This window comes from Chrysemys picta, chromosome 1, assembly GCF_011386835.1.
Source record: "Chrysemys picta bellii isolate R12L10 chromosome 1, ASM1138683v2, whole genome shotgun sequence".
Taxonomy (NCBI): Eukaryota; Metazoa; Chordata; order Testudines; family Emydidae; genus Chrysemys; species Chrysemys picta.
The window spans coordinates 77,795,426-77,818,785 of NC_088791.1; the positions used below are offsets into that span (position 1 = coordinate 77,795,426).

Here is a 23,360-nt window from a genome sequence, read left to right on the forward strand (position 1 = left end):
TTTACACTAGGGAAAATACAAACCACAGAAATTGTAAGGCTAAAAGGTATACATATTTGGAGGCATCAGACTGATAAGAACAAACAGGTAATAGTTACTGTAAGAAGCAGTGGCAAATTTAGAGTTAGTGGGGCCTCGTGCACAGCTTCATTTCTCCCCACCCTCGGGACCCAGCCAAGAAAAAGAACATTCTCTCATCTCCCCACCGCTCTCCCAAGTTTTTCATTCTTTTTTTCTTCATCCTCCTCCTGTATTATAAGTAATAGGAAGTAAATGAAAATAAAGTGAGGTACCTTGATTGGGGCAGAGGGTTGGGGTGCAGGAAAGGGTGCAGGGGTCAGGTTCTGGGAGGAAGTTTGGGTGCTCGGTGCGGGCTCTGGGCTGCGGGTTGGAGGTGGGAAGAGGTGAGGGGTGCAGGCTCTGGGAGGAAATTTGGGTGCGGGCTGTGGCAGGGGGTAGGGGTGTGGGATGGGGTAAGGGGTTCAGACAGTGGGAGGAAGTTTGGTTGCGGGCTCTGGGCTGGGGCAGAGATTGGGGTGCGGTAGGGCTCGGGGGGTGGCGCTTACCTTGGATGGCGCAGATCCCAAAGTGACCGGCACACCCCTCAGGCAGCGGCTTCTAGGCTGGGGGAGGGGACGGGAAGGGGGAGGGTCTCTGCGCGCCGCTTCCGCAGCTCCCATTGGCCGCAGTTCCCAGCCAATGGGAGCTACCAAGTTGGCGCTTGGGGTGGGGACAACGTGCGGGGAGACACACACACACACACACCGGGGCCGCAGGGACATGCCGGCTGCTTCCGGGAGTGGCACAGCATGGAGGGAGGCAGCGTGGGCAGGGAGCCACCTTAGCCCTGCTGCTGGCACATCTCTGCACGCCTCTTGGAAGGAGGGGGGCAGCGGGTCTCCGTGCGCTGCCTGGGGTGGGGGCAGTGCGCAGAGCCACCTCCCCCTGCCAGGGGCATGCAGGGACGTGCCAGCAGCCAGACACTTCTAGGAGCAGCGTGGGGCCACCGAATGCAGGCAGCCTGCCTGAGCCCTGCTGTGCTACCAGCTGGGACTCAGGGGCAGATTGTCAGATGAGATTTGTCCTGCATTTTGGGGGCCCTGTGCCACCGCACTGTTTGCTTCATGGTAAATCCGCCTCTGATAAGAGGAACTCTCCACCCTATAAATACTTTTGGAAGACTCTCCTGAAGATTGAGAATGAAGGTATAATGATGACACAGCAATTGCATGGTTGTCAGCCTTTCAATGGTGGCTATTACTTTACAAATCTCCATTGCTAATTCTTCACCTCTTTATCTGCCTTGACTGTGAAATGATTTACGGTATGCTTTCCACCACCCTCAGGGTACACACTCTCTATAACTTGTATCCACACCTTAAATCTGTCTGCCTGTCAGACAAAACAACAAGGTGGGTGAGATTATATCTTTTATTGCACCAACTTCTGTTGGTGAGAGAAACAAGTATTCAAACTGCACAGAGCTCTTCTTCAGACCTACACAGCAACAACTATCCTGACAGACAAAGCATCATTCTCCATTATATATTTAAGGGCTTCTGGCTACCAGTCCAAAAATGTCTGGAAGGAAACTTCTGTGAGTAACCATGAGCAACTTTGCTGAGAAGGCACAATGCCAAGGCAGATAAGCTGCATCAGTGCTATACTATGGCGGGCTGGCAGAGTGGAGGGTTTGAGAACAAGGAGGGAGCCAAGATCATGGTTTGTAGAAGTGCTTTCCAAAAGGAGCAAAAAGTAACATTAGCAACTTGATCCACTGGAAAAAAAAAATCTTTGATGTGAATAATGTGACTGCTGTTGGAGAACCAGTATTGGCAGCAGCTGAGGCAGGAGCTCCCTAGTTGAAACGGACACTGTAATTTGCAGCAGTATGATAGGTGTGGGAAGAGAGACATTTTCAAATTGTTCGGTGTTGGTGCACAACACACAACTTCGCAGACTGTTCCTTTCAGCATGGCAGCAGGTATGTTTGGTAGGCTGTTTCCACTCATCAGCAAATGAAACTGTGCTGCCCAATTTTTCTGCCGCCAAAGTACCAATGCAGAAATTTACCCTTGTAAAGGACCAGCACAAAACCTACGCAAAACTTAAGTCTTGTGCTGATATGGCTTGTTTACAGGATGAGGCTGAAAATTATTTCTCCCTAGACCTCTTCCTTATAAACAGAGGAAGGAGAAGAGTTTAAAACTCATGTCCGATACGGGCCCCCCTCTGCAGATAACACATGGGGCAGTAGCTGAGCTGGGCTCTTCCCACCCCAGTGAACACTCCCTACTCCAAGCACATGACCCCAGCAACTGATTACCTATGCACTACATTTACAGAACATTATTTAGTTTGCAAAGTCAAGCACTGAAAAGTTGGGAAACTTTTCCTGACAGTTGCCTTCATAGTCCTAAATCTGCCCCAATGAATGTGTGTTATATGTCTTTAGTTAAATGCTATTTTTTCCATAGGGACCCTACCACAAGACAACTGGATTATGATTGTATTAGTAACCATAAAGCTGGGGTTTCCTAACCTTCAAATTATTGATTTTGCATCTTTAATGTTCTTTTGACCCAGGTCTGTTGTATGTAATAGATAGCTAAATCATGCAGTACTTAAGAGCATTGGTGGAGTAAGAACATCAGAGCAAGTCTTCCATGAGTTTCACTTTGTCTATATATTTCGTTATTTTAACAGCCAGTGAACCACCCAGTTTTGAAATTACACCATATAATCTCCTCTGTCTCTCTTGTTTTCATTAAAGTGCATTGAAAATGTGATCTCCAAAAGGAATTCTTGTCAAGACCTCATTTGCAAGCAAATTCTTTTTTCCTTTTCAAATCTATTTCATCTCTCTTTGGAACTTTCTGAATGAAATGGGTTCCATTACTTACAACTAGTATTTGACGAGCCAGAAGGGGAAAAAAGAAACCCAAGATGGAGTTAATACCCACGCTGAGTATTAGATACACAAAAGAAATCTGAACCAATTTATATCAGATACTTTGAATAGGATGCACAAGTATATATACAAAACTACCAAAATGGAGCCATTGTAATGCTAGCATGTCTACTCCAGCTGTGTAATAATAGTGGGTCTGTAGCAACTTGTGGTTAACTGCTTTGTAGCTTCAGAGAGGCTGAGTATTGAAATGAAAAGCCATGGTAATAAAATAATTAGGTCACAAATTTTAAATCTTTGACATTAATTTTGAGTAGAAAATCTTCCTATTTATCTTCGGGCTTGTCTACACTGGCACTTTACAGCGCTGTAACTTTCTCGCTATGGGGTGTGAGAAAAAAAGACACCTCTGAGTGCTTCAAGTTTCAGCGCTGTAATGTGCCAGTATAGACAGTGCTCCAGTGCTGGGAGCTATTCCCCTTGTGGAGGTGTGTTTTTTAGAGCTCTGGGAGAGCCCTCACCCAGCACTGTGCCCTTGCAGTCTAGATGTGCCCTTAGGTCATTATATGGCATCCATTAGCATAGTGTCTGAGCACCTCACAATCATTAATGCTTTCTTCTCACAACACCCTTATGAGCTAAGGAAGTGCTATTATCTGGATTTTACAGATGGGGAACTGAGACGCAAGGAGACTAAATGAATTGCCCCAGGTCACAGGTCATACCTGTGGCATAGCAGGTATTTGAACTCATATCTCCCAAGTTCTAACTACCACCTTAATCCCTTCTATTTCCCCTATTCATCCTAGGAAAGAATGGCTAGTGAAAAAAAAAATACACATTTGGGTTAACTTTGATACTATCTGAACGGTGCATATCACTTCATTATAATGAGAAATTAAGTGTTTAGTAGTTAATTAAGAGAGACATATCACTGACAGTTGCAAGAAACACTACCAATCTGTCAGATCTGAAAGGCATTTGCTTGGTATGTATTTTGTAAATTACAGCTAATTCTTTACAACACCTTAAGCAGACTGAAAACTAATTATTGTGATATATTTAGTTCACAGTAAGTCGGGTCGAATTAACATTTAAAACACATATTTGATGTCTCAACATTTTGGAATATACAAATGTCTTTGCACCAGAGCAGTTAAGGATCCTTTTAACTCAGACAGTTAGGTGACTGTATAATTCAAGTGTCAAATGCACAAAGGGAGAAGAAAAAGAAAGTTTACTTTAGCAAGACACTATCAGTTGAATGAGTACAGTAGCGGCAGCTAAAGGAGCACATTTCCCTCCTCTCTCTCTCTCTCTCTGTTATATTTGCAGGAATACACATATTTAGAATCCTTTTGTGAAATATGTTCTCATTCTAGTGGTCACTACCATAGCTCTGACCTATGACTTTAAAAGTTACAATTATCTATACCCAGCTTTATAGACAATAGACAATGAAAAGCATAAAATACACACACATGTGCATATTTTAGACTCTCCATTGTCATATATGCTATCACACACAAAAACAATGTTAAAAGAACATTAACTCCGCAAAGTCCAGCACTCAAAAGGTAGTAAGTGCCAGAATAAAGGCTGCCTTGAGGCAACCATAATTCGTCCCCTTATTGAATATGCATTATGATACAGACTTTAATTACATGATCACATGGTATTTATCCCCCACAGGAACCCTACTTCATTCCGGGCACTTGACAGACAGTGCTCACTTATTTCAGAGTAGCAGCCGTGTTAGTCTGTATCCGCAAAAAGAACAGGAGTACTTGTGGCACCTTAGAGACTAACAAATTTATTAGACCATAAGCTTTCGTGGACTACAGACCACTTCTTCAGATGCATACAGAGTGGAATAAATATTGAGGAGATATATACATATACACACATACAGAGAGCATAAACAGGTGGGAGTTGTCTTACCAATTCTGAGAGACCAATTAAGTTAGAGAAAAAAAACTTTTGAAGTGATAATCAAGATAACCCAGTACAGACAGTTTGATAAGAAGTGTGAGAATACTTACAAGGGGAGATAGATTCAATGTTTGTAATGGCTCAGCCATTCCCAGTCCTTATTCAATCCTTTGTTGATTGTGTCTAGTTTGCATATCAATTCCAGCTCAGCAGTCTCTCGTTGGAGTCTGTTTTTGAAGTTTTTCTGTTGTAATATAGCCACCCGCAGGTCTGTCATTGACTGACCCGACAGGTTAAAGTGTTCTCCCACTGGTTTTTGAGTATTATGATTCCTGATGTCAGATTTGACATCATTTCACTTAATGAGCAACTGTGATGTTGCACTCCATATGTTTATGGAAATATGCTTATGAGTGTAAATATTATGTAACTGGAATATGCTTTGTGCAAAAGGTCTCTTGTAAGGTATCATTACAAAGCTTATAATCTACTGAGTGTGATCATCCTCTTTGTATGAATGTATCATTCTTGTATCTGAAGCTAGAAATATGAAATATTACTCTAAAGTCCTATTGTAACTATGCAAAGTGTGGAACATTAATGCTGGCTTGGAATCTTGATAGCTCCCATTAACTAGGACAGTTGGTTGTGAATGGCTCTGTTTACTCACAAACCTTCCTGGGTAGGTGCAGGCCAGCTCTGAAAGAATGGAGAATGAGGTCTTCCAGTGACATGTGATCATGTCACCTGGTACTGGAATTCATCTTAAACCTTGTGCTTTTCTATTTAGAAGGAGGGGTGGGGACCCAGAGACACAAGAGTCCCACCTTGTGCCAAAGCTATAAAAGGGGGTGGAACAGAACAAAGGGGCCTGCCAGTCATGAGAAATCCCCTAGTTACCACCTGTGCTGGAACAAGGACTGTACCGGGGAAAGGATCGGACGCAGACTAAGAAGGAGTCTAGTCTGTAAAAGAAGCTTATTGGAACATCTCTGAGGGTGAGATTTACCTGTATTCAGTTTCTTAAATGTATTAGGCTTTGACTTCCGTGTTTTTGCTTTATTTTGATTGGTAACTTACTTTGTTCTGTCTGTTATTATTTGAAACCACTTAAATCCTACTTTTTATACTTAATAAAATCAGTTTTGTTTATTAATTAATTCAGAGTAAGTGATTAGTACCTTGGGGAGCAACAGCTGTGCATCTCTCTCTATCAGTGTTATAGAGGGTGAATAATTTATAAGTTTACCCTGTATAAGCTTAATACAGAGTAAAACGGATTTATTTGGGGTTTGGATCCAATTGGGAGCTGGGTGTCTGGGTGCTGGAGATAGGTGACCTGCTGAGCAGTTTTTGGTTAAAGTCTGCAGCTTTGGGGGCATGGACCAGCCCTGGGTCTGTGTTGCAGAAGATTAGCGTGTCTGAGTCAACAAGGCAGGGTTCTGGAGTACCAAGCTGGCAATGGAAAACAGGCTCAGAGGTAATTCCAACACATCAGGTGACAGTCCCAAGGGGCTCTCTATGACCAAACCCATCACAGCAAACTATTCAATAATTACTGATCTATGTATGGCCTTACGCCTTATATACCAGACGTTATTAATACCCTGCTCTGAAGACAGAATCATTAATTTCCTCATGGACTTTTCTGTGGCGCTCATAGAATCTGAGTGCTTCACACACATTAATTAATTTAGCTTTACCACACCTGTGTGAGGTGAAGGAGTGCTATTATATCCCTTTTACAGATCAGGAACTGAGGCACAGACAAGTTAAGGTAAAAAGCATCCACTAATTTCTGGAGCCAAAGTTGAGACATCTAGGACTTGATTTTTCAGAGTACTTAGCATTATATAGCATTTAAATGTGTTTGATGCAACCATTGATGTCAATTGTAGCTGTGATTGCTAAGTATTTCTGCAAATCAGACCCCAGGGTTACAAGTCAGGCACACAGAAAATGAGAAACACACTCTTAGTGGTGCCTCTGAAAATTCTGGTTTAAGTGACTTGCCCAGCATCATATAGGTGATAGAGGCAGAGATAGAATCCAATCCCCGATGGCACAATCACATCCAACTGCCTTAACCATAAGACCATCCTCTCTCTTCCTGCAATCTTCTGCCTCATCTAACTTCTGCAATAAATGAGGCAAGAGTCCTACAGAAAACAACCTCCTTTGATATACAATACTGAGGGAGAATGCAGAAGGCCTCCAGAGATCCATTCTCTGCACTGAATGAAGCAGGGGTCCTGGGGAAAAAGTATAATGTGATCATATAATTAAAACCTAAATTATACTGCATATGCACTGGGGGGAATTAATTAAGTTTGCACAGTTTGCTTTACTTTGCTTTTTAAAAAAACAACAGGAAATGACACAATCTACATTAAAAGAATTTGATTAAGGTTGCAAACTGGAAAAAACAAAACAAAACAAAAAACAGAAATTGACATATATGTGGATCATCAGCAGGGTTGGAACCTTTCAGATCCACCATGCAGACCTCTGAGTGTTCCTGGCTTTCAGTCACTGACAAGTCTATTTGTCCAACTAGTCCCAGCCTTCCCTTCTATTCCCCCCTACCCCAGCTTTCAGTCCCAGACTCTCCATACAAACAATCCCAGTGTGTCGTCCCCCGCCCCCACCCACATCCTCCTTGCTCCCAGCCTCATTCTTCTTGCCCAGCCAGTCCCAGATTCAATCCACTCCCAATCCCAGTCTCAGTGACTCCTCGTCCCAATCTCTTCCCTTTCCCAGCTTTTATCCCTTCTACATTTGAATCGAACAGCTTCCTTCGCTGCACTGCCTGGCGTGCAGTAGAGACAGGGTCCCAGTTCTAGTGCCTGGCCTCACACTGGCCCAAAGAAGCTGGAAGCATACTGGGAAAGTCTGGCTTTGCTCTTGTAATAATGGGCTGGAGGGAGTCTACTCAGTTGCTTTGTGAGGATGACACATATGTAGTCCAGTAGAACGTAGGAGCTGTGATGGGATGGAGCATATGCTGTCATTCTGTGAGGACGGAACATGCACAACCTCGTCAGCACTAGGAGCTGTAAGGACATGGAGCATGCTCAATCAGGACAGAATATTCAGAGATTTTAGTTGCTAAAAATCAATGAAGTCTCTACAGAGCATGTGTAAACTACAATTTTTCAAAAGTCTTATAACTTGGCCAGATTTGGGTAGACTGTCAAGAGGATGGCAAAAGGCCCATCCCTGACACAAACACCATCCTGGGCCAAATTTAAGTCCCTACTTCAAAGCATGGGGGAACTAGAGCTATACAGAAAAAAAGGTCATCAGAAAATTTTAACATGGACAAAACAATGTATTTTTTCCTAGTCTTGTTCTCAGAAATGGCTGAACTACGTTGGGTTGTCTTTTTTTTTTTTTTTTAAACAAATAAGTTTCTGCCTGAGGCAGGTACTCAACATGGAAAATTTCAATCCAAAATGATGAAAGCTTGGCAAAGTTATAAACAACTGAAATGCACCAGCCCCATCTACAATGAATACATGAACACACATACGTACATTTAGTTCTCATATATAGAGATATTCTCCACAAGTGTAAAATCAGAGCTTCATTGCTGAAGACATGGCTCGTGTGTGTAGCTGAGGGATCTGACCCAAGATACATACACAAGCACCTGTGTTGGCAGTTTGTATTACACACACCAATATATGAAATACCCTTTTAAAAACTCCCTCAGGCACCAAGTAATGTTGATATTTTCCATTTTCCCAGTGGTTCTGAGAAGAATTGAAATTAACATGGCTGTTTTGGTTTATCTCTAATTGTTATTTAGATAGGTTTCCAGAACAGGAGTACTTGTGGCACCTTAGAGACTAACAAATTTATTTGAGCATAAGCTTTCATGGGCTACAGCCCACTTCATCGGATGCATAGAGTGGAACATATACTAAGGAGCTATACACACACACACACACACACACACACACACACACACACACACACCAAGAGAGAGAGAGAACATGAAAAGGTGGTAGTTGCCTTACCAACTCTAAGAGGCTAATTAATTAATTAAGAGAAAAAACTTTTGTAGTGATAATCAAGATAGCCCATTTCAGACAGTTTGACAAGAAGGTGTGAGGATACTTAACATGGGGAAATAGATTCAATGTCTGTAATGTCTCAGCCATTCCCAGTCTCTATTCAAGCCTAAATTGATGGTATCTAGTTTGCATATTAATTCAAGTTCAGCAGTTTCTCTTTGGAGTCTGTTTTTGAAGCTTTTCTGTTACAAAATTGCCACCTTTAAGTCTGTTACTGAGTGACCGGAGAGGTTGAAGTGTTCTCCTACTGGTTTTTGAAGGTTATGATTCCTGATGTCAGATTTGTGTCCATTCATTCTTTTGTGTAGACTGTCCGGTTTGGGCAATGTACATGGCAGAGGGGCATTGCTGGCACATGATCTTCATACAACTATTATTATGAAGATATCAGACCAGCTCTAGTAATAATGTTCTAGTGTGTCTATAGCAGCATCATATTAGCGGTCCCCAAACTTTTTACCTCGTGTCCCTCCTTGCCCCTGTCTGTTCCCCTCCCACCCCGGAAGCTGTGGTCAGGAGACAGGAGCGAGGCCATGGTCAGGGCTGAGGCTGGAGCCATGGCTGGGAGCAGGGCCATGGTCAGGGCTGAGGCCATGGCTGGGCCAGGAACCAGGGGCCAAGACTGGGGCTGCAGCTTGGGCCTGGAGTGGAACCAGGGCCAGGCCATGGGCCGAGGCTGGGGGCAGGGCTGGAGCTGGGACTGGGAGCAGATCTGTAGCCTGGCTGGGGCCAGGAGCAGAGCTGGGGCAGAGCGAGACTGGGTGGAGATCTCTCCCTCCCTCCCAGGCCCCGCCACACCCCTCTGAATATTGCTCATGGAGAGGGGCACCCCACAATTTAGGGACCACTGTACCAGAGGTAGCCCCCCAATTTCTTGCCATTAATTTAGTGATTAAAAAAATATTTAGGCTGTGATTATTATTAAGTTACACTTTTGGCCTCCAAATATTGATGGTAACCCTTTACATAAATATCAGCTCCAAGTAGAACAGCAGAATCCATAATAAAAGATTTAGATACAGGACCACATAACTATTGCATTAAAGATAGCAACATAGATAAAACATTTCAATACCTGATCATTGAACATTTCATCTTCTATTTGCTAACCAAATTCAGGTGTTTAATTTTTCATATTGAACACATTTATAAGGCACCGATTGAGCATAAATGAAAGTAAAGATCAGCCAGCTTAATGAAGCACATACCAGAACCAAATGTTATAGTACAGATGTGACTCTGAATTGTATACTTTGGGGTACTAGTAACTAGTGCAGGTATTATGACAAATTCCTTCTCTTCTATAGTAAGCCCTGATTCAAAGTCCATTGAAGTCTCTGAGAATTTTACATTGACTTCTACAGGCTTTGAATAAGGCCCTGAAAATCAACCCCTTAAGAAACACGCAAGTAGCTGTGCTCTCTAAGTAGTTCAGTTTCAAAGAAAGTCTATTTACAAGGGCATGGCAGTAGTCTACTCTAGATGAGCCAGAGACATGAATTACTGTAGTGAAATCAGCTTCTGATAAAATTAGGCATAATTTTTGCATTATTTGGAGTTAAGCCTCTATTCTGAGATGACAACCAAATTCCACAATAGTCCCTCAAATAGACATATTCCCTGCATAGTGGGCATGCACAAACTGCCAACAAGCCTCTCAAGACACTTCTCTAGCAACATGAACATCACTTCAATCTTGCAGATTATTAACCAACTGTCATCCAAAGAGAAGTGTTGTCTTAACACTCAAACAGCCAAGAAATAGTTCATGATGGATTGATGGGAAAGGAAGCAGCACTGACTATCTTCAGTATTTTGAGGATAACCCACATTATGGTTCTTCAGCAACTTCATAGGGAAACAGCCTGTTTCAGTGCCACAAGAATGTCTAATGCTTGACTAAAAGTTGTACAATAAATCCAATTCTTGTTCAAGAACTCCCTCTAAAAGTGACACTGGTGAGGAACTATCCAGTATGTCCACATCCCGACAAGTTATAGAGGCTCTGTGTATATAAAAGTTGGGAGTGTCCTGCCCTCCCAAAGTAAAACATTCGCTATCTCCATCAAGAGTTGACTTGGGACCTCACTACAGGTGTCCACCAATCAGGAATTATATGGGTGAAACCCAAATGGAGCTGAGCTCAGCTAGGATCTCCTGGAACTCGGAAAGAGTAACAACTTGAAATTTACCTAAGAGTAGCTGGGAGTTTGCCTCATTCTTTGACATTTTATAACAGTATAGTCAACCATCTGCTCACCTACGAAGAATGCACACCAAGATTGCTAAAATGTGTTAGAGTGCAACTATTCTCATCAATATTAACCAGATCATGGACAGCTTGAGACAATTTCCTTTGGTTAGCTCTTTCCCCTCAGAATAAAGGAGGCCAGAGAAGACACTGGGTATAAATGGATTCTAAACAGCAGGCCTAGAAGCTAATTTTCCTTCACCAATGGCAGTTTCCTGCCTAAACGCTTCATGTAAGATTACCAGTAAACCAATAAGTTCTATAAGAATGTCACTGATCTACCATCTCATTAATAGTGGTTGAACAAAAATAAATATATATTGTAAGGCTATATCTCTCTATATATAGATAGAGATAGAGATATAAAAATCATAAAAGACTGACAACATAGCAAGTGTGACAGGTATGACAATATCCTACAATATCTTTGGGAGAACTTATTGTATTAAGTTTGTGTTATTTTGGGCCAAGGATTGTATGCAATTCCTCGGAGAGGGTATCCACTGCCCCTCTAAGAAGAGTGGAAGATGATTAGGCAAATTCATTCAGGTTATAACACCTCCCGAGAGGTACCACCTCATGATGATGCTTGTGTTCAATCTGGATTCTTTAGAGACCAATAGACATAGAAAGGACTTTTGGATGAATAGCCTGAGTTTAAACTGACCGGGGGGCTTCATTCTGATCCAGCATGGAAGGTCCCAATCCTTAAGGAAGGGTTAGAAGAACTGACACCAACAAGAGCCATTGTAGAGATAAAAGAATATGTATGATAATAAGCTTATTGTTTGCAATATATTCTCTCTGTATGCTTTCACTTTAAGAATGTATGCTTGCTTAGAAAGAGCTGTGTGGTAAATTAACTGTGGCAATTGTGTTGTTTACAGCCTCTGAGGAAGGAAGCTAAAGCAGGCCTACTGAGGCAATCTGCCTTCCTTGGAAATTCACAGTGTAGGCAGCAGGGAACCTGGAAATACTGGCATTAGAAAAAGTTCAGAAAAGGGCAACTAAAATGATTAAGGGTTTGGAACAGGTCCCATATGAGGAGAGATTATAGAGGCTAGGACTTTTCAGGTTGGAAAAGAGGAGACTAAGGAGGGATATGATAGAGGTATATAAAATCATGAGTGGTGTGGAGAAACGAATAAGGAAAAGTTATTGACTTGTTCCCATAATACAAGAACTAGGGGCCACCAAATGAAATTAATGGGCAGCAGGTTTAAAACAAATAAAAGTTCTTCTTCACACAGCGCACAGTCAACCTGTAGAACTCCTTGCCTGAGGAGGTTGTGAAGGCGAGGACTATAACAGGGTTTAAAAGAGAACTAGATAAATTCATGGAGATTAAGTCCATTAATGGCTATTAGCCAGGATGGGTAAGGAATGGTGTCCCTAGCCTCTGTTTGTCAGAGGGTGGAGATGGATGGCAGGAGAGAGATCACTTGATCATTACCTGTTAGGTTCACTCCCTCTGGGGCACCTGGCATTGGCCACTGTCGGTAGACAGGATACTGGGCTGGATGGACCTTTGGTCTGACCCAGTATGGCCATTCTTATGTTCTTAAATACCATGCAACCTGGAAATACACCAGTCAGAGGGAGAGCGACATGTGTCTCGGTCCAAGAGATGACAGCTGGGAACCGGAAAGTGTGAGCCTTTGGCTGGATTGTAGAGGGGAAATACATGTGCAGTTGCCCTGGACTGTGACAGTGAGTACAAAAACTTTGCCAATCTTCTTCTGTGACCAGTCAGCACTGAGGCTGGACCATCGAACTTTTCCCCTTTGAAAAGTATTTTGCTGCTTCAATATTCAGCTGTGTAAGATGATGGTCTGACTGTGATGGGGGGAGGGAGGGGCAGAATTCTAGTTCAGTCCCAAAGCAAGGTCAAACATACAACTACTCTTTGCCTGTTCCTCGTAATAACTTAAGAAACATACATGGTAACTTTAACATCTGTGAACTCACAAGTAAATGAAGATGACCTCTGCTGTATAAGGAGATTGAAGTCTCCCAGTACCAAAGCCTGGAAACCACACCAAAGTCAGCAGGTCTCAAATTTCTGTTAGGAGTCTGAGGTTGACCATTTTAGTGAGCGGTTTGGTATGACAAGATTCTAATTGTGAAACTGCCCCAACAGCTGCAGGAGAGGACCTTATGCTGCAAGTACCTTAGTTGTCAGTGTGCAGAAAGCCTGTTGACACATATTGTCCAAGTAGTGGATTCTACATCTTCAAAACAACAAAGCAACTTTCAGCACATCAGCCTACCGATAATAAAGCCAACAGAAACAAGAACAACCAAAAACCAGTATGCCATGACCTTACTTACAAATTATTATACTAAGCCACTCTCTAATCAGTAAACAGAATCTGATCACTTCCTTTGGTAAATGAGGCATGAAATTAACTGTCAAATCAGTGTCTCACACATAGTTTTGAATACATTTGAACTTTAAAGTGCTTACATACGTGGAAACTACCATTAAACCAAAATATTTGTATGTTGGACTTGGATGAGGCTGGCAAAAAGCAAATTAAGGCCTCAGTCCTACAACTTGTTCCACATGGATGAAGGGATCTTTCTGCAGAGGTTCAGGGCCTAAGAGCAGATCCTGCAAAACTTCACTCACATGAGTAAGCCTGACTCATATGCACAATTCCACTGAGGTCATTGAACCCGTAAAGATTAAAAGAGAGTAGACATATTGACAGACCAAGTTTTCACGTTATCTCATAGCTAACTGATTATTCCATTTTTCAAACCTTGATTTTATGCCTGACCAAGAGATATGTTACATTTTTCCTTATTTAATGCAACCCTTATGCCAAATTTTATTTTCTTAAAAAGAAGCAAAACAAATATAATATACCTTTCATGGGATGCAATTACATTTTTCTATGACTGGGACGTCCATAACTCAATTATTTTAAGCATGCGTGAGTGAGGGTATATGGGTGTAGAGAATAGGGACCTCAAGCAAAAGCACATTCCAGACTCTGAACCCCAAAACAGATCTGAAGCAAATTAGTATATTACATAGCTACCCACTCATGGCAATTTCCCATATCTGTAAAAATTCATCTTGCTTCTAACATTTCTCTATTCTTAATAATGTAGCTGACTACTGCAAGTGTGACAGACCATGATGGTATGGATATCAATCCTTCCTAAGGTTACAAGAACAAACATACGTTGGTAGTCTCACCTTCCTACCCAAGATAAGTAAGCTCCAAAGATAATGCCTCCCATCAATCCAAAGCCCACATGTGTGACAAAGAGTATGTCTACACGACAGCTGGAGGTGCAATTTCCAGCTCAGGTAGATGTAGCTTTGATTGAACTAGCCTGCTAACAGCAGCAGTGCAGCTATGGTGGCACAGATGGCACCTTGGGCTAGCCCCTGAGTACAGTACAGTCTGACACTTTCTGTAAGTAGCTCTAGTAGATAGCAGTGCAGGTGGTGGTGTGGGCTATTTTTAGCATGTTAACTCAATCACAGCTAGCACATGTATGTCACCTTGAGCTGTGATTTACACTTCCAGCTGCCACGTAGACTTACCCCAAGACTCCAAATGAGGGGCATAAAAAATGTATCCATGCAGCCACATTCAAATGCAGTAGGGTTTATCCCCTGAATGCAAGTAATGCTGTCTGTAATCCCAGTTAAGTGATTCTTGACTTCTGGTTTTCAACAAAATGAGTTGACCCTGAATTTGTGTAGTGCATAAGTAACTAGAAAGAAAATGTAAGTAATCTCTGGAAATGAGGGGCATTTGAGAGGTATATCAAAGAGTGTAGTGGAAAAAGCACCTTTCAGTCCAACAGCTGGGGTGCTTTCTCTGTGCCCCCAGGGTATAAGAGTTTTAGTTTTTTTATCTCAGGAAGTCATTAATGCAGAGATTTGTGATTGAAAATTAAGGCCTTACATGTTTATTTGAACACAGCTGGCCCTGAGCTCATCTTTCCTCTGTACATTCACCTCATACAACTGCCATCCAATCTATTCGAGCCATGTGGTAATTTTTATGATTTCCTTTTGAGCGATTTCACAGCTCTTTCCCCACCCCCAGTTTTAATGCTTTGTGGAACTTCAGAAGGCTGAAAACTTCTCAGTGAAGAAGATGAAAAATCAAAACAGCCAGCTGCGAATTCTCACGTGTGTGTTTTGGGATGTCCTCTGGGCAGCATGGTACATTGAGCACACATTCAGTACAAGGAACGCTGAGATCTGAACATTTTATTAAGATGATGTTAAAAAAAATAGCGAACAGAGTTTGAGCATAGAAGTTTCTGGTTATCAGGGAATAACATACAGATTATCGAGGGTGCAAAGTCTGGTTTAAGATCAGGTGGCATGAGGAATACATAATCTGCAATATCTCCGATTGGGGGTAAAAGGTTGATGGGTCAAAGTACAGACATTGAGATATGAGGGTATGAAGTTCATAGAGAGGTTGTGTTCGGGTGTGGAGTATAATGAATGGATATGATGATGAGGATGGATTGACCCTCATTTGGTGAGATTTAATGCTACATTCCCTCTCTCCTCCTGGGTGGCTTTTACTCTTTGCACTTCTATAGGCGACACATGGTTTAGTTATGTCCCTCTGAGGCAGACACATGGCACCACCCCCAATTTACAGGGAGGGACCGTGAAGCTCAGGGAGATTATCAGCTGCTGAAGGTCACAACGCAAGTCAGTGACATTACCAGGAGTACAACTCCAGTCTCCTGATTCCATGTCCCATTGTCTAGGTAGCAATGCCCTGTAGGCAAGTCAAGCCAAAGATATTCAAAAGTGACTGGTGATTGTGGGCACCCAACTGGAGACACTCTAATGGGGGTTAGTTTTCAAAAGTTGTGCAGCATTTTCTGAAAATCAGTCCCCTTAAAACAGTCTCACATTGGGTGCCCAAAAAGTTGAGCTGCCAAAGTCACTAGCCATTTCTGAATATTTCTTGGCCTTAACTTCTACATCTCATGAACACAAAAGTAGAAAGTATTGGGTGAAAATTCCCCAGTGCTTTACAAGTGCAGGAATTCTGCAGCTTTCCAGAAGATGAAAGGCAGATGTCATCAGCAGCATTTTTGAGGCAAGTATTTTGCCCAACCTGTGATAGTCTTTGCTCATCAGAGACATAGGACTAGAATAGCAGGGACAAACAAGGTCAGGAAGGAGGTGGGCTGACATGGATTCACGAGAATGCTGTACAGCATTTGTCTGTATTGCGGCTGCTTACCCACTTAAGACTTACATGTTTTTTTTTTTAAACTATATGTACTCCAATACAAAAGACTTGTCTGTTTTGTCCACCTGTTGCATTCTGATAGTGATTGACTTCAACAAAGGCCCCTAGACTGTAAAATTTCTGTGGCAAGGATGGTCTTCTTTATTATGTGTCTATTCAGTATCTAGCACTATGGGGCCCTGATCATTCATTCATTGATTAATTCCTAGGAATTAACAACAACAACAGTAGTGACAACAGTCCAGCCATTTGAACATGTGACTGGGAACCAGAAAGTCCTACACTCCAATATTGATACTAACTTGCTGGGTATAAATAAATGTTTGTACAGGATTATTTTAATGTTTGCAGATTGTTTTAAAATAATAATGTTTGTAAAGTACTTCCATCTGTTTTGTATATTTTATTATTATTCAACATATAAATCCAAAGAAAAACTAAGAATGTCTGAGCTAGAGAAAAAGGGTCTGAGGACACGTTTTCAGACCATCCTATGAGATTTAGCCCTGTCACAAATGTGACTTTTATGGAGGATACAGAGTTAAAATCTATCCCGCCACTGAAAATCTACTTCTCTATCCTGAAGTCATTCCATGTTCAGTAGCACAGTTGATCCCCTTTTCCCATTCATATACATGAAATCTTAATTTCTCACCACTGCAATAAGAAGTCATTTATCAATAAGATTTGTCTTTTGTTCCATTGAAAACATTTTTCTTCATCTGCAGTATTTTCTCAGCCTCACTGAACATTATATTGGTGTTTCATATTCACTTCAACTTTGCTTAAGTATTGTTCTTTCTCCAGATGGTGTAGTATTACACACAAGTCTATTAGTCATTCCATTTACTCCACTGCAATGAAATTGCAGTCTACTCTCCTAGATAATTAACTCTTTAGAAATAAAGCTAATGTTTTGCCAGACATATAGCTCTTCCTGAAAGTGAAGCAAGCAGATTGGTTCTTGCAACAAAGCAGACAAGTTGGACCAGAAAATAAATTATAATATATGAGCTTGGGGCCAAAAAGAAGATCCTTTCTCTGATGGCGGAGCAACATCATTAATATTAATTTGTATTACCATAATGCCTATGAGCCCGTGTCATGGATCAGGACCCTGTTGTGCTAGACACTGTACAAACACAAAACAAAAAGACAACCCCTGCCTCAAAGTACTTGCATGTAGGCATGGACAACAATAATTTGGAAAATATATAATGTCACCACCCTGAATATCTTCCCATTTCTAAAACTGAACCTGAATTCAATCTTAGGCTCTGAATAAGTCTTCCCCAACCCACCGAGCACACACTCCAGATGGGATTGGAACAAGAAGTGCCAAAATGGCACAAGATAGTCTGCTCTCATGGTAACCCGCATCCAAGAAGGGAAGTGTCAGACATTGTGTATATGTTCTCATGAGACTTCCAGCCCACTTTATATGAGGTTACGATAATTCAGATAAGTATTGGAACTGAGTTCCTAGCCAATCCAAACCCAAATGCTGAGCATTTCGAGTATCCCTTCACCAAGGCTTAATATGTACTGTATTACACTGACTTGTAGACGTGGGGAAAATATAAGCATTTGCTATCAGGATCTGAACAGGTTCAGTGGGCAGCCAGTAGAGCAAGAGGTGGTGGGGATCTTGAGTCAGTGCCAAATGGGTATTGCTTAAACCAAGGCTTTGACCTAACTGGCTATCCTGCCCCCTAGTGAGTCCTCGGGGCTACATGGGTATTAATTGGGAAGGGCCACTCTATAGGGTCCACATGCTTGGCTTCCCTCCATTCCCACATCAGAGCCCAATGCCGAACAGTCAATCATCACTCAGGGCAAAGAGAACAGGTTATGTCTAATCAGCGGGCTTCCTTTGCCTGCATGAACTCAGTGGCTACCGGTGCAGGACTAAAAAATGAGAGATAGAAGTGGAAATGTTCATGAAGCAAGAGCAAAAGCAATAAATATAAATAACAGATTTGTAATAGTAATGCCCAATCAGCAAGCAACATTGTGTGCATGTAAATAGAACACACAGATGGTTGTACCAAACTTAAGGTCATTATGGCCGAGTTATGCTGACAACTCCAAAGATATTGCTCTGGCTGTTTGCGCCTGGCAATATAGATTGGCACTTGCAGGAGATCTGCATGAGGGAGAGGGACCCCTGAGCACCATTTCCCTTCACCTCCATGCCTGGCCTAAAAATAAACAATCTGTGAAATTAGATAGAATGCTAGATCAATGTAGTAGTTGAGGTTTGTTCTGAAAAATCAAGGGGACCGGTCTCAATGAATGAGAAAATGTGATTGAATCTTTCTTGGCATAAGGTGAGCCAAGAATTTTGGAATGATGAATGTGGTAGTGACAGAGACAGCAATTTTGAAAAGTACTTACGTGACTTACAAGCCTAAGACTCATTTTCAAAAGTCATTTAAGGCCAGATTTTAAAAGGTATGTAGGTGCCTAATGAATTCAAGGTGACAAACATCTAGATGCTGTTGAAAATCCTCCTATATACCTATTTTCATCTTTTAAAATGTGGCCCATAGGCACTTAGGAGCCTTAGTCTCATTGAAAGTCAATTGGGCTAAGATTTCTAAGTCATGTAGATGCTTTTGGAAATTGTAGCCTACACTAGCTCTGCCCATATGCACTGTATATCCTACTCTTTGAAGAAGCTGCTAATATCTGAAGAGGAATATGAAATAAAAGTAACGACGATAATAACCACAGACGTGTAGTCCTGTGTCTGAGCACACAGCTATAACTCATTCATTCTAATTCTGGTGTTTGTCCTGACTGCCTTCCTGGCCTTGGCTAAGTCATTTACATCTCTGCTTCACTTACTCCATCTGGAAAATATGGATAATACTCCACAATTGCTCATCTCTGGGGAATATATGAAAGTTAAGTTAATGATCATGAAATACTTTGAAGATAAAAAAAGCTAAATGGGAAAATGGATGGGAAAAGTGGGTGAGGTGATATGTTTTGTTGGACCAATTTCTACTGGTGAGAGAGAGAAGCTTTCGAGCCACTCTGTTAGCAACAGAAGTTGGTCCAATAAAAGATATTATCTCACCCACTTTGTCTCTCTAATACCTTGGGGCCGACACAACTACAACCACACTGCATACAATATGGGGAAAATGCTCATTTTTATTAATTATTTGCACATATAACACCTTTGATCTGAGTTTCTCCAAGAGCCATACAAACATTAAGCCTCAGAAACACTGCTGTGAGGAAGGAAAATACAATACAGCCTTTTAATAGATAGGCAAACTGGGCACAGCTGGATCACGACCCAAAATTCTTGATGCCGTCTGCTGCTCTAACCACCGGATGACACTGCCTCCCAATGTCAAGCTTGAATGGCACTTTCCATTCAGTGCAAGGTTTGAAATAAGCTGGCAAAGATGGCAACTGTAGCAAGAGAGTAACTCTTTCTTGGTCATTGCATCATATTGGGTTTAAAAAAAAAACAAAAAACATTTACCATCCCTGCAAGCAAACCTTGAATTCTCAAATACAAATCTGTTCTAATAGAGAAGTTTAGACATATACACTTAGGTTCCACTGTTTGAAAATGTAGTTAGGAAATTTTTGAAAAGAATCACTTTCCCCTTCCCACCATCCTTATTATACATGCACAGGACTTCTACATCCCCTCTCCCCTGCCCCCGCATTGCCCATTAAAACACCACTTCTGTGCCAGTCAGAATAGATATGCCATTTTCAGAGAGAAACTGGAAGAAGAAGAAGAAGAAGAAGAAGTTTGTCTCAACTTTTTGGAGATTCCCCTCAGCTTTTCACTAATTCACACTAAAAAAGCTTTGTAAATTGACCTTCATTCTGCATAATTACCATGAGGGGTGTATTTTAAATCAGAAAGAGATTCACAGCTGAATGAACGGGATGAATATTTCTGGGTGTATGTATGTATTTATTCAGCTAACTGATGTCAATATAATACAATTCTTTTTTAAAAAGTATCAGGAAAATACAGGAAAATTTTATATATATTTGGTTTGGTCTTAAATAGTATATCAACCTTTCCAGAAGGTCTAAAGGTGGAATGCCTTTATGAAAAATATTAATTACAGTCCTGTTCCCATGCACTTTTGTGGACAGTATCCCATGCTATTAGTGATTCTAAAATAACATAATATTGTTCGTGAAGGCCCTAACTGATGGAGTGATTTGCTTTCATTAATTTGTTGAATTAATAATTCACTAAAATGTATGCACAATCTCAGTATAAATCTTTGGCATAACTGTGCATGGAAACAATGAACAAAAAAGAAAAACAATCCTAACTTTCTCTGAAGTAAATTTATGGAACTACAAATACCCTCAAATTTATGCCCAATCCTGCCCACTAGGAAGGGGATCGGGATCACTATGAACGAAATTCCAAATGCAGGATAACATGAAGTAAAGATAACAACAGAGGCTTTTACAGCCAGCTTTTTAGTGACCGAGTTATGCATAGCATTAGCTAGACCTGTTGAGTCATTAGAAACTCGAGACTGAAATAGCATGTTCTCTCCATGAAAACTTGCACTTAAAACTTTAGTGCCATATTAGCACTTCAAAATAATTACATAATCTCATACCGCGCAAATTTAGTTCCCTTTCCAGTCTATGCAGCTGGCGTGTAGAAGCAAGTTTGATTAGGGGGAGCCGCCAAAATCAACCTGTAGGATTAGAAATCGCAGCAGCGAACCTGGGCTATCACAGTTTATCGGCAACAGTTTTCTTGGCAAAAAGAGAGTCCCAAATTCCGAGAGCGGGATAGGGACACTAAAAGCCTCTCAATTCCATACATAACACATTCGATTCACCATGCTACCCTCTTCCCTCACCCCAAACTTACAATTAAAGGGATGTGGTAAGAAACGGGAGGGATTCTTGGAAGTTTTCAGGACCCAGTTCCTACATCCAGGCAAACTTCGGAAAAAGTTGGTGTGGGGGCGGGGAGGAGGGAGACAGATCTCCCCAGAGTAGAGTCTCAAAGTCGATGCAGCAACACACCGTTTTCAATTAACCAACTCAGTTCCCACTGGTTCTGAAGTTCTAGTAGCAAGAAGAACGCCCTAGTGTGAGAGAGGGTCCGGATACTTTTTTTTCCAGCTTTGATAAGGGGCGCTATAACCCTGGCTGCAATTAGTTACCACCACGCATGGCAGCATTAACATCCGGATTTCAATCATTCCTTTGCACTCCTACTAATCTGCAGCCTGTTACAAACGAGGTGCCCGAGACTTTAAACAACCTGGCTGGGCTGGGAGCACGGAGGGCACCCAAGGCTAGGGAATCTGTTAAATTAGAGCTTGCCCTTCCTACTAAAAGTGTTGCCCGAGATTTTAAGGGGCGAAATATGCACAGATTGGAGTAAGGAGACGCATCACTTGCACACGCGGATCAATATCCCTCCAACACATTAAACTGACTCACGAGCCGGTAGGTAAGTTTCTAAGTCAGTTTCAGGGGGGTTCAACTTTTCCCAACAACATTCCCCCCCCCCCGAAGTCACCTAATTGCAAAACAACACATCAAGTGCCCCCCCGCGCGCACACGCACACTTTACCTGCTTTTGTGCCGGGTCTTTAATAGATTCCTTCCAAAGGGAGCCATAGCCACTCCAGCGGCCGAACCACCACATCAACGCGTCCAAACCCAAGGCTGGGGTGTTCTTTCCTCCCCCTCTTTCCCCTCACCTCCTTCAGCTTGTTAGTAGTCACCCAGCGTAGCGATGAGCTGGAAGTTGTGCAATTTGCTAACTCTGAACTACTGGTTTGTTGTTGCTGCTGCACCTTTGGAGTCCTGCCCAGCTGCAATCTTCAAGGAGGCGTTTATGAGCAGGAAAAAGGAAAAAAAAAAAACACTTTCTATTGTGATGTGAAGTTATTTGCAGAACTTGCTAAACTTTCAGCCTTGCCAGCCGCCAAGGCACGGATCAACAAAGGGAAAAAGGGGATTTGACTCCAGGAGGGAGCTAGGCAAGAACACACAACAGAAGGATTCAAACTTTCTCCGCCAAGTTCCAGCCACTTAAAGTCAAGTCGAGCAGCTAAACACAAGCCTTAATGAAGGGCAGACAACAGTTGTTCCACCAGTTCTAGTGCATAACAATAACTTTCCTTACAGATCAATCTGTAGCTGCTTCTCATTACAGGGTGTAGCAACAGTCGGGAGATGAAGTGACAAAGTAGGTCACAGCTACTACCTCTCTGGCCCCTCTGTACTTTTAGGTAAACATTTGATACTTTGCTAGGTGCATATAAACCTTTAGACACTTTAGTCTGCAAACCTCACTCAGCAGCCACGTGTGGCTTCATAACACTTCCCAAGAGGGCCTGATTTTCAAAAGTGCTGAGAACCCCCAATTCTAGCTGAAGCTAGTGAGAACTGTAGGTCCTCAGCACCTTTGAAAATCGGGCCATAAAATGGGGCTGTTAGGAAGGGAGAGTGGCTAGAAGAATAGAAAGGGACAATGCAATACCTCATTGCACACTCCAACATGGTGTATTTTTTTGGCCGGCTTTGTTAAAGAAGTGAGCATGTGTTAAAGTTGTTGTTTGCTCCAAAATCCCGGGCACTAATGCATAAAGAGGATTAGTAATAAAGCTTTTGAAAGGGAAAACATGGATCCCATTAACTTCAATGGGCTTTGGCTGGGAATTACAGTGCAGAAAGGCTGACCCATTAAAGCGGAAAGGTGTATAAATAGGGAACTGATGGTGGAGGGTACTGGGGGCAGGGGAGAATGAACCTTTGCCCTGTAGCTTGTACAGTTATTTGCACCTTTACAGAGTAGGTGTAAAATGTTTCCATTCTGAGTTCATTGCATTTTACACTCACTTTATACTGCTGCAAATGGCTATACCAAGCTGTAGGTGTAATAGTTAATCAGGCATCCTGAATTT

At 41.9% G+C, this 23,360-nt stretch overlaps 1 protein-coding gene across 3 annotated transcripts in view; it reads right to left on the bottom strand.

The window, feature by feature from the left end:
* RASSF9 (Ras association domain family member 9) overlaps positions 1-22,643 on the bottom strand; it is a 34,517-nt gene extending 11,874 nt beyond the window's left edge. The window contains exons 1-2 of one of the 3 annotated variants that reach the window (XM_005279100.5): positions 22,022-22,643; positions 21,308-21,507 (exon numbers count right to left, since the gene is read on the bottom strand). Coding sequence is in view for 1 of the 3 variants with exons in the window: in XM_005279099.5 (XP_005279156.2) it covers positions 22,022-22,068 (47 nt within the window). In the remaining 2 variants the exon portion in view is untranslated. Of the gene's footprint in view, positions 1-21,307; positions 21,528-22,021 lie in introns of all 3 variants that reach the window. The other 2 variants (XM_042850949.2, XM_005279099.5) reach the window with 2 other exon arrangements.
* Between the last annotated feature and the right edge of the window lie 717 nt (positions 22,644-23,360).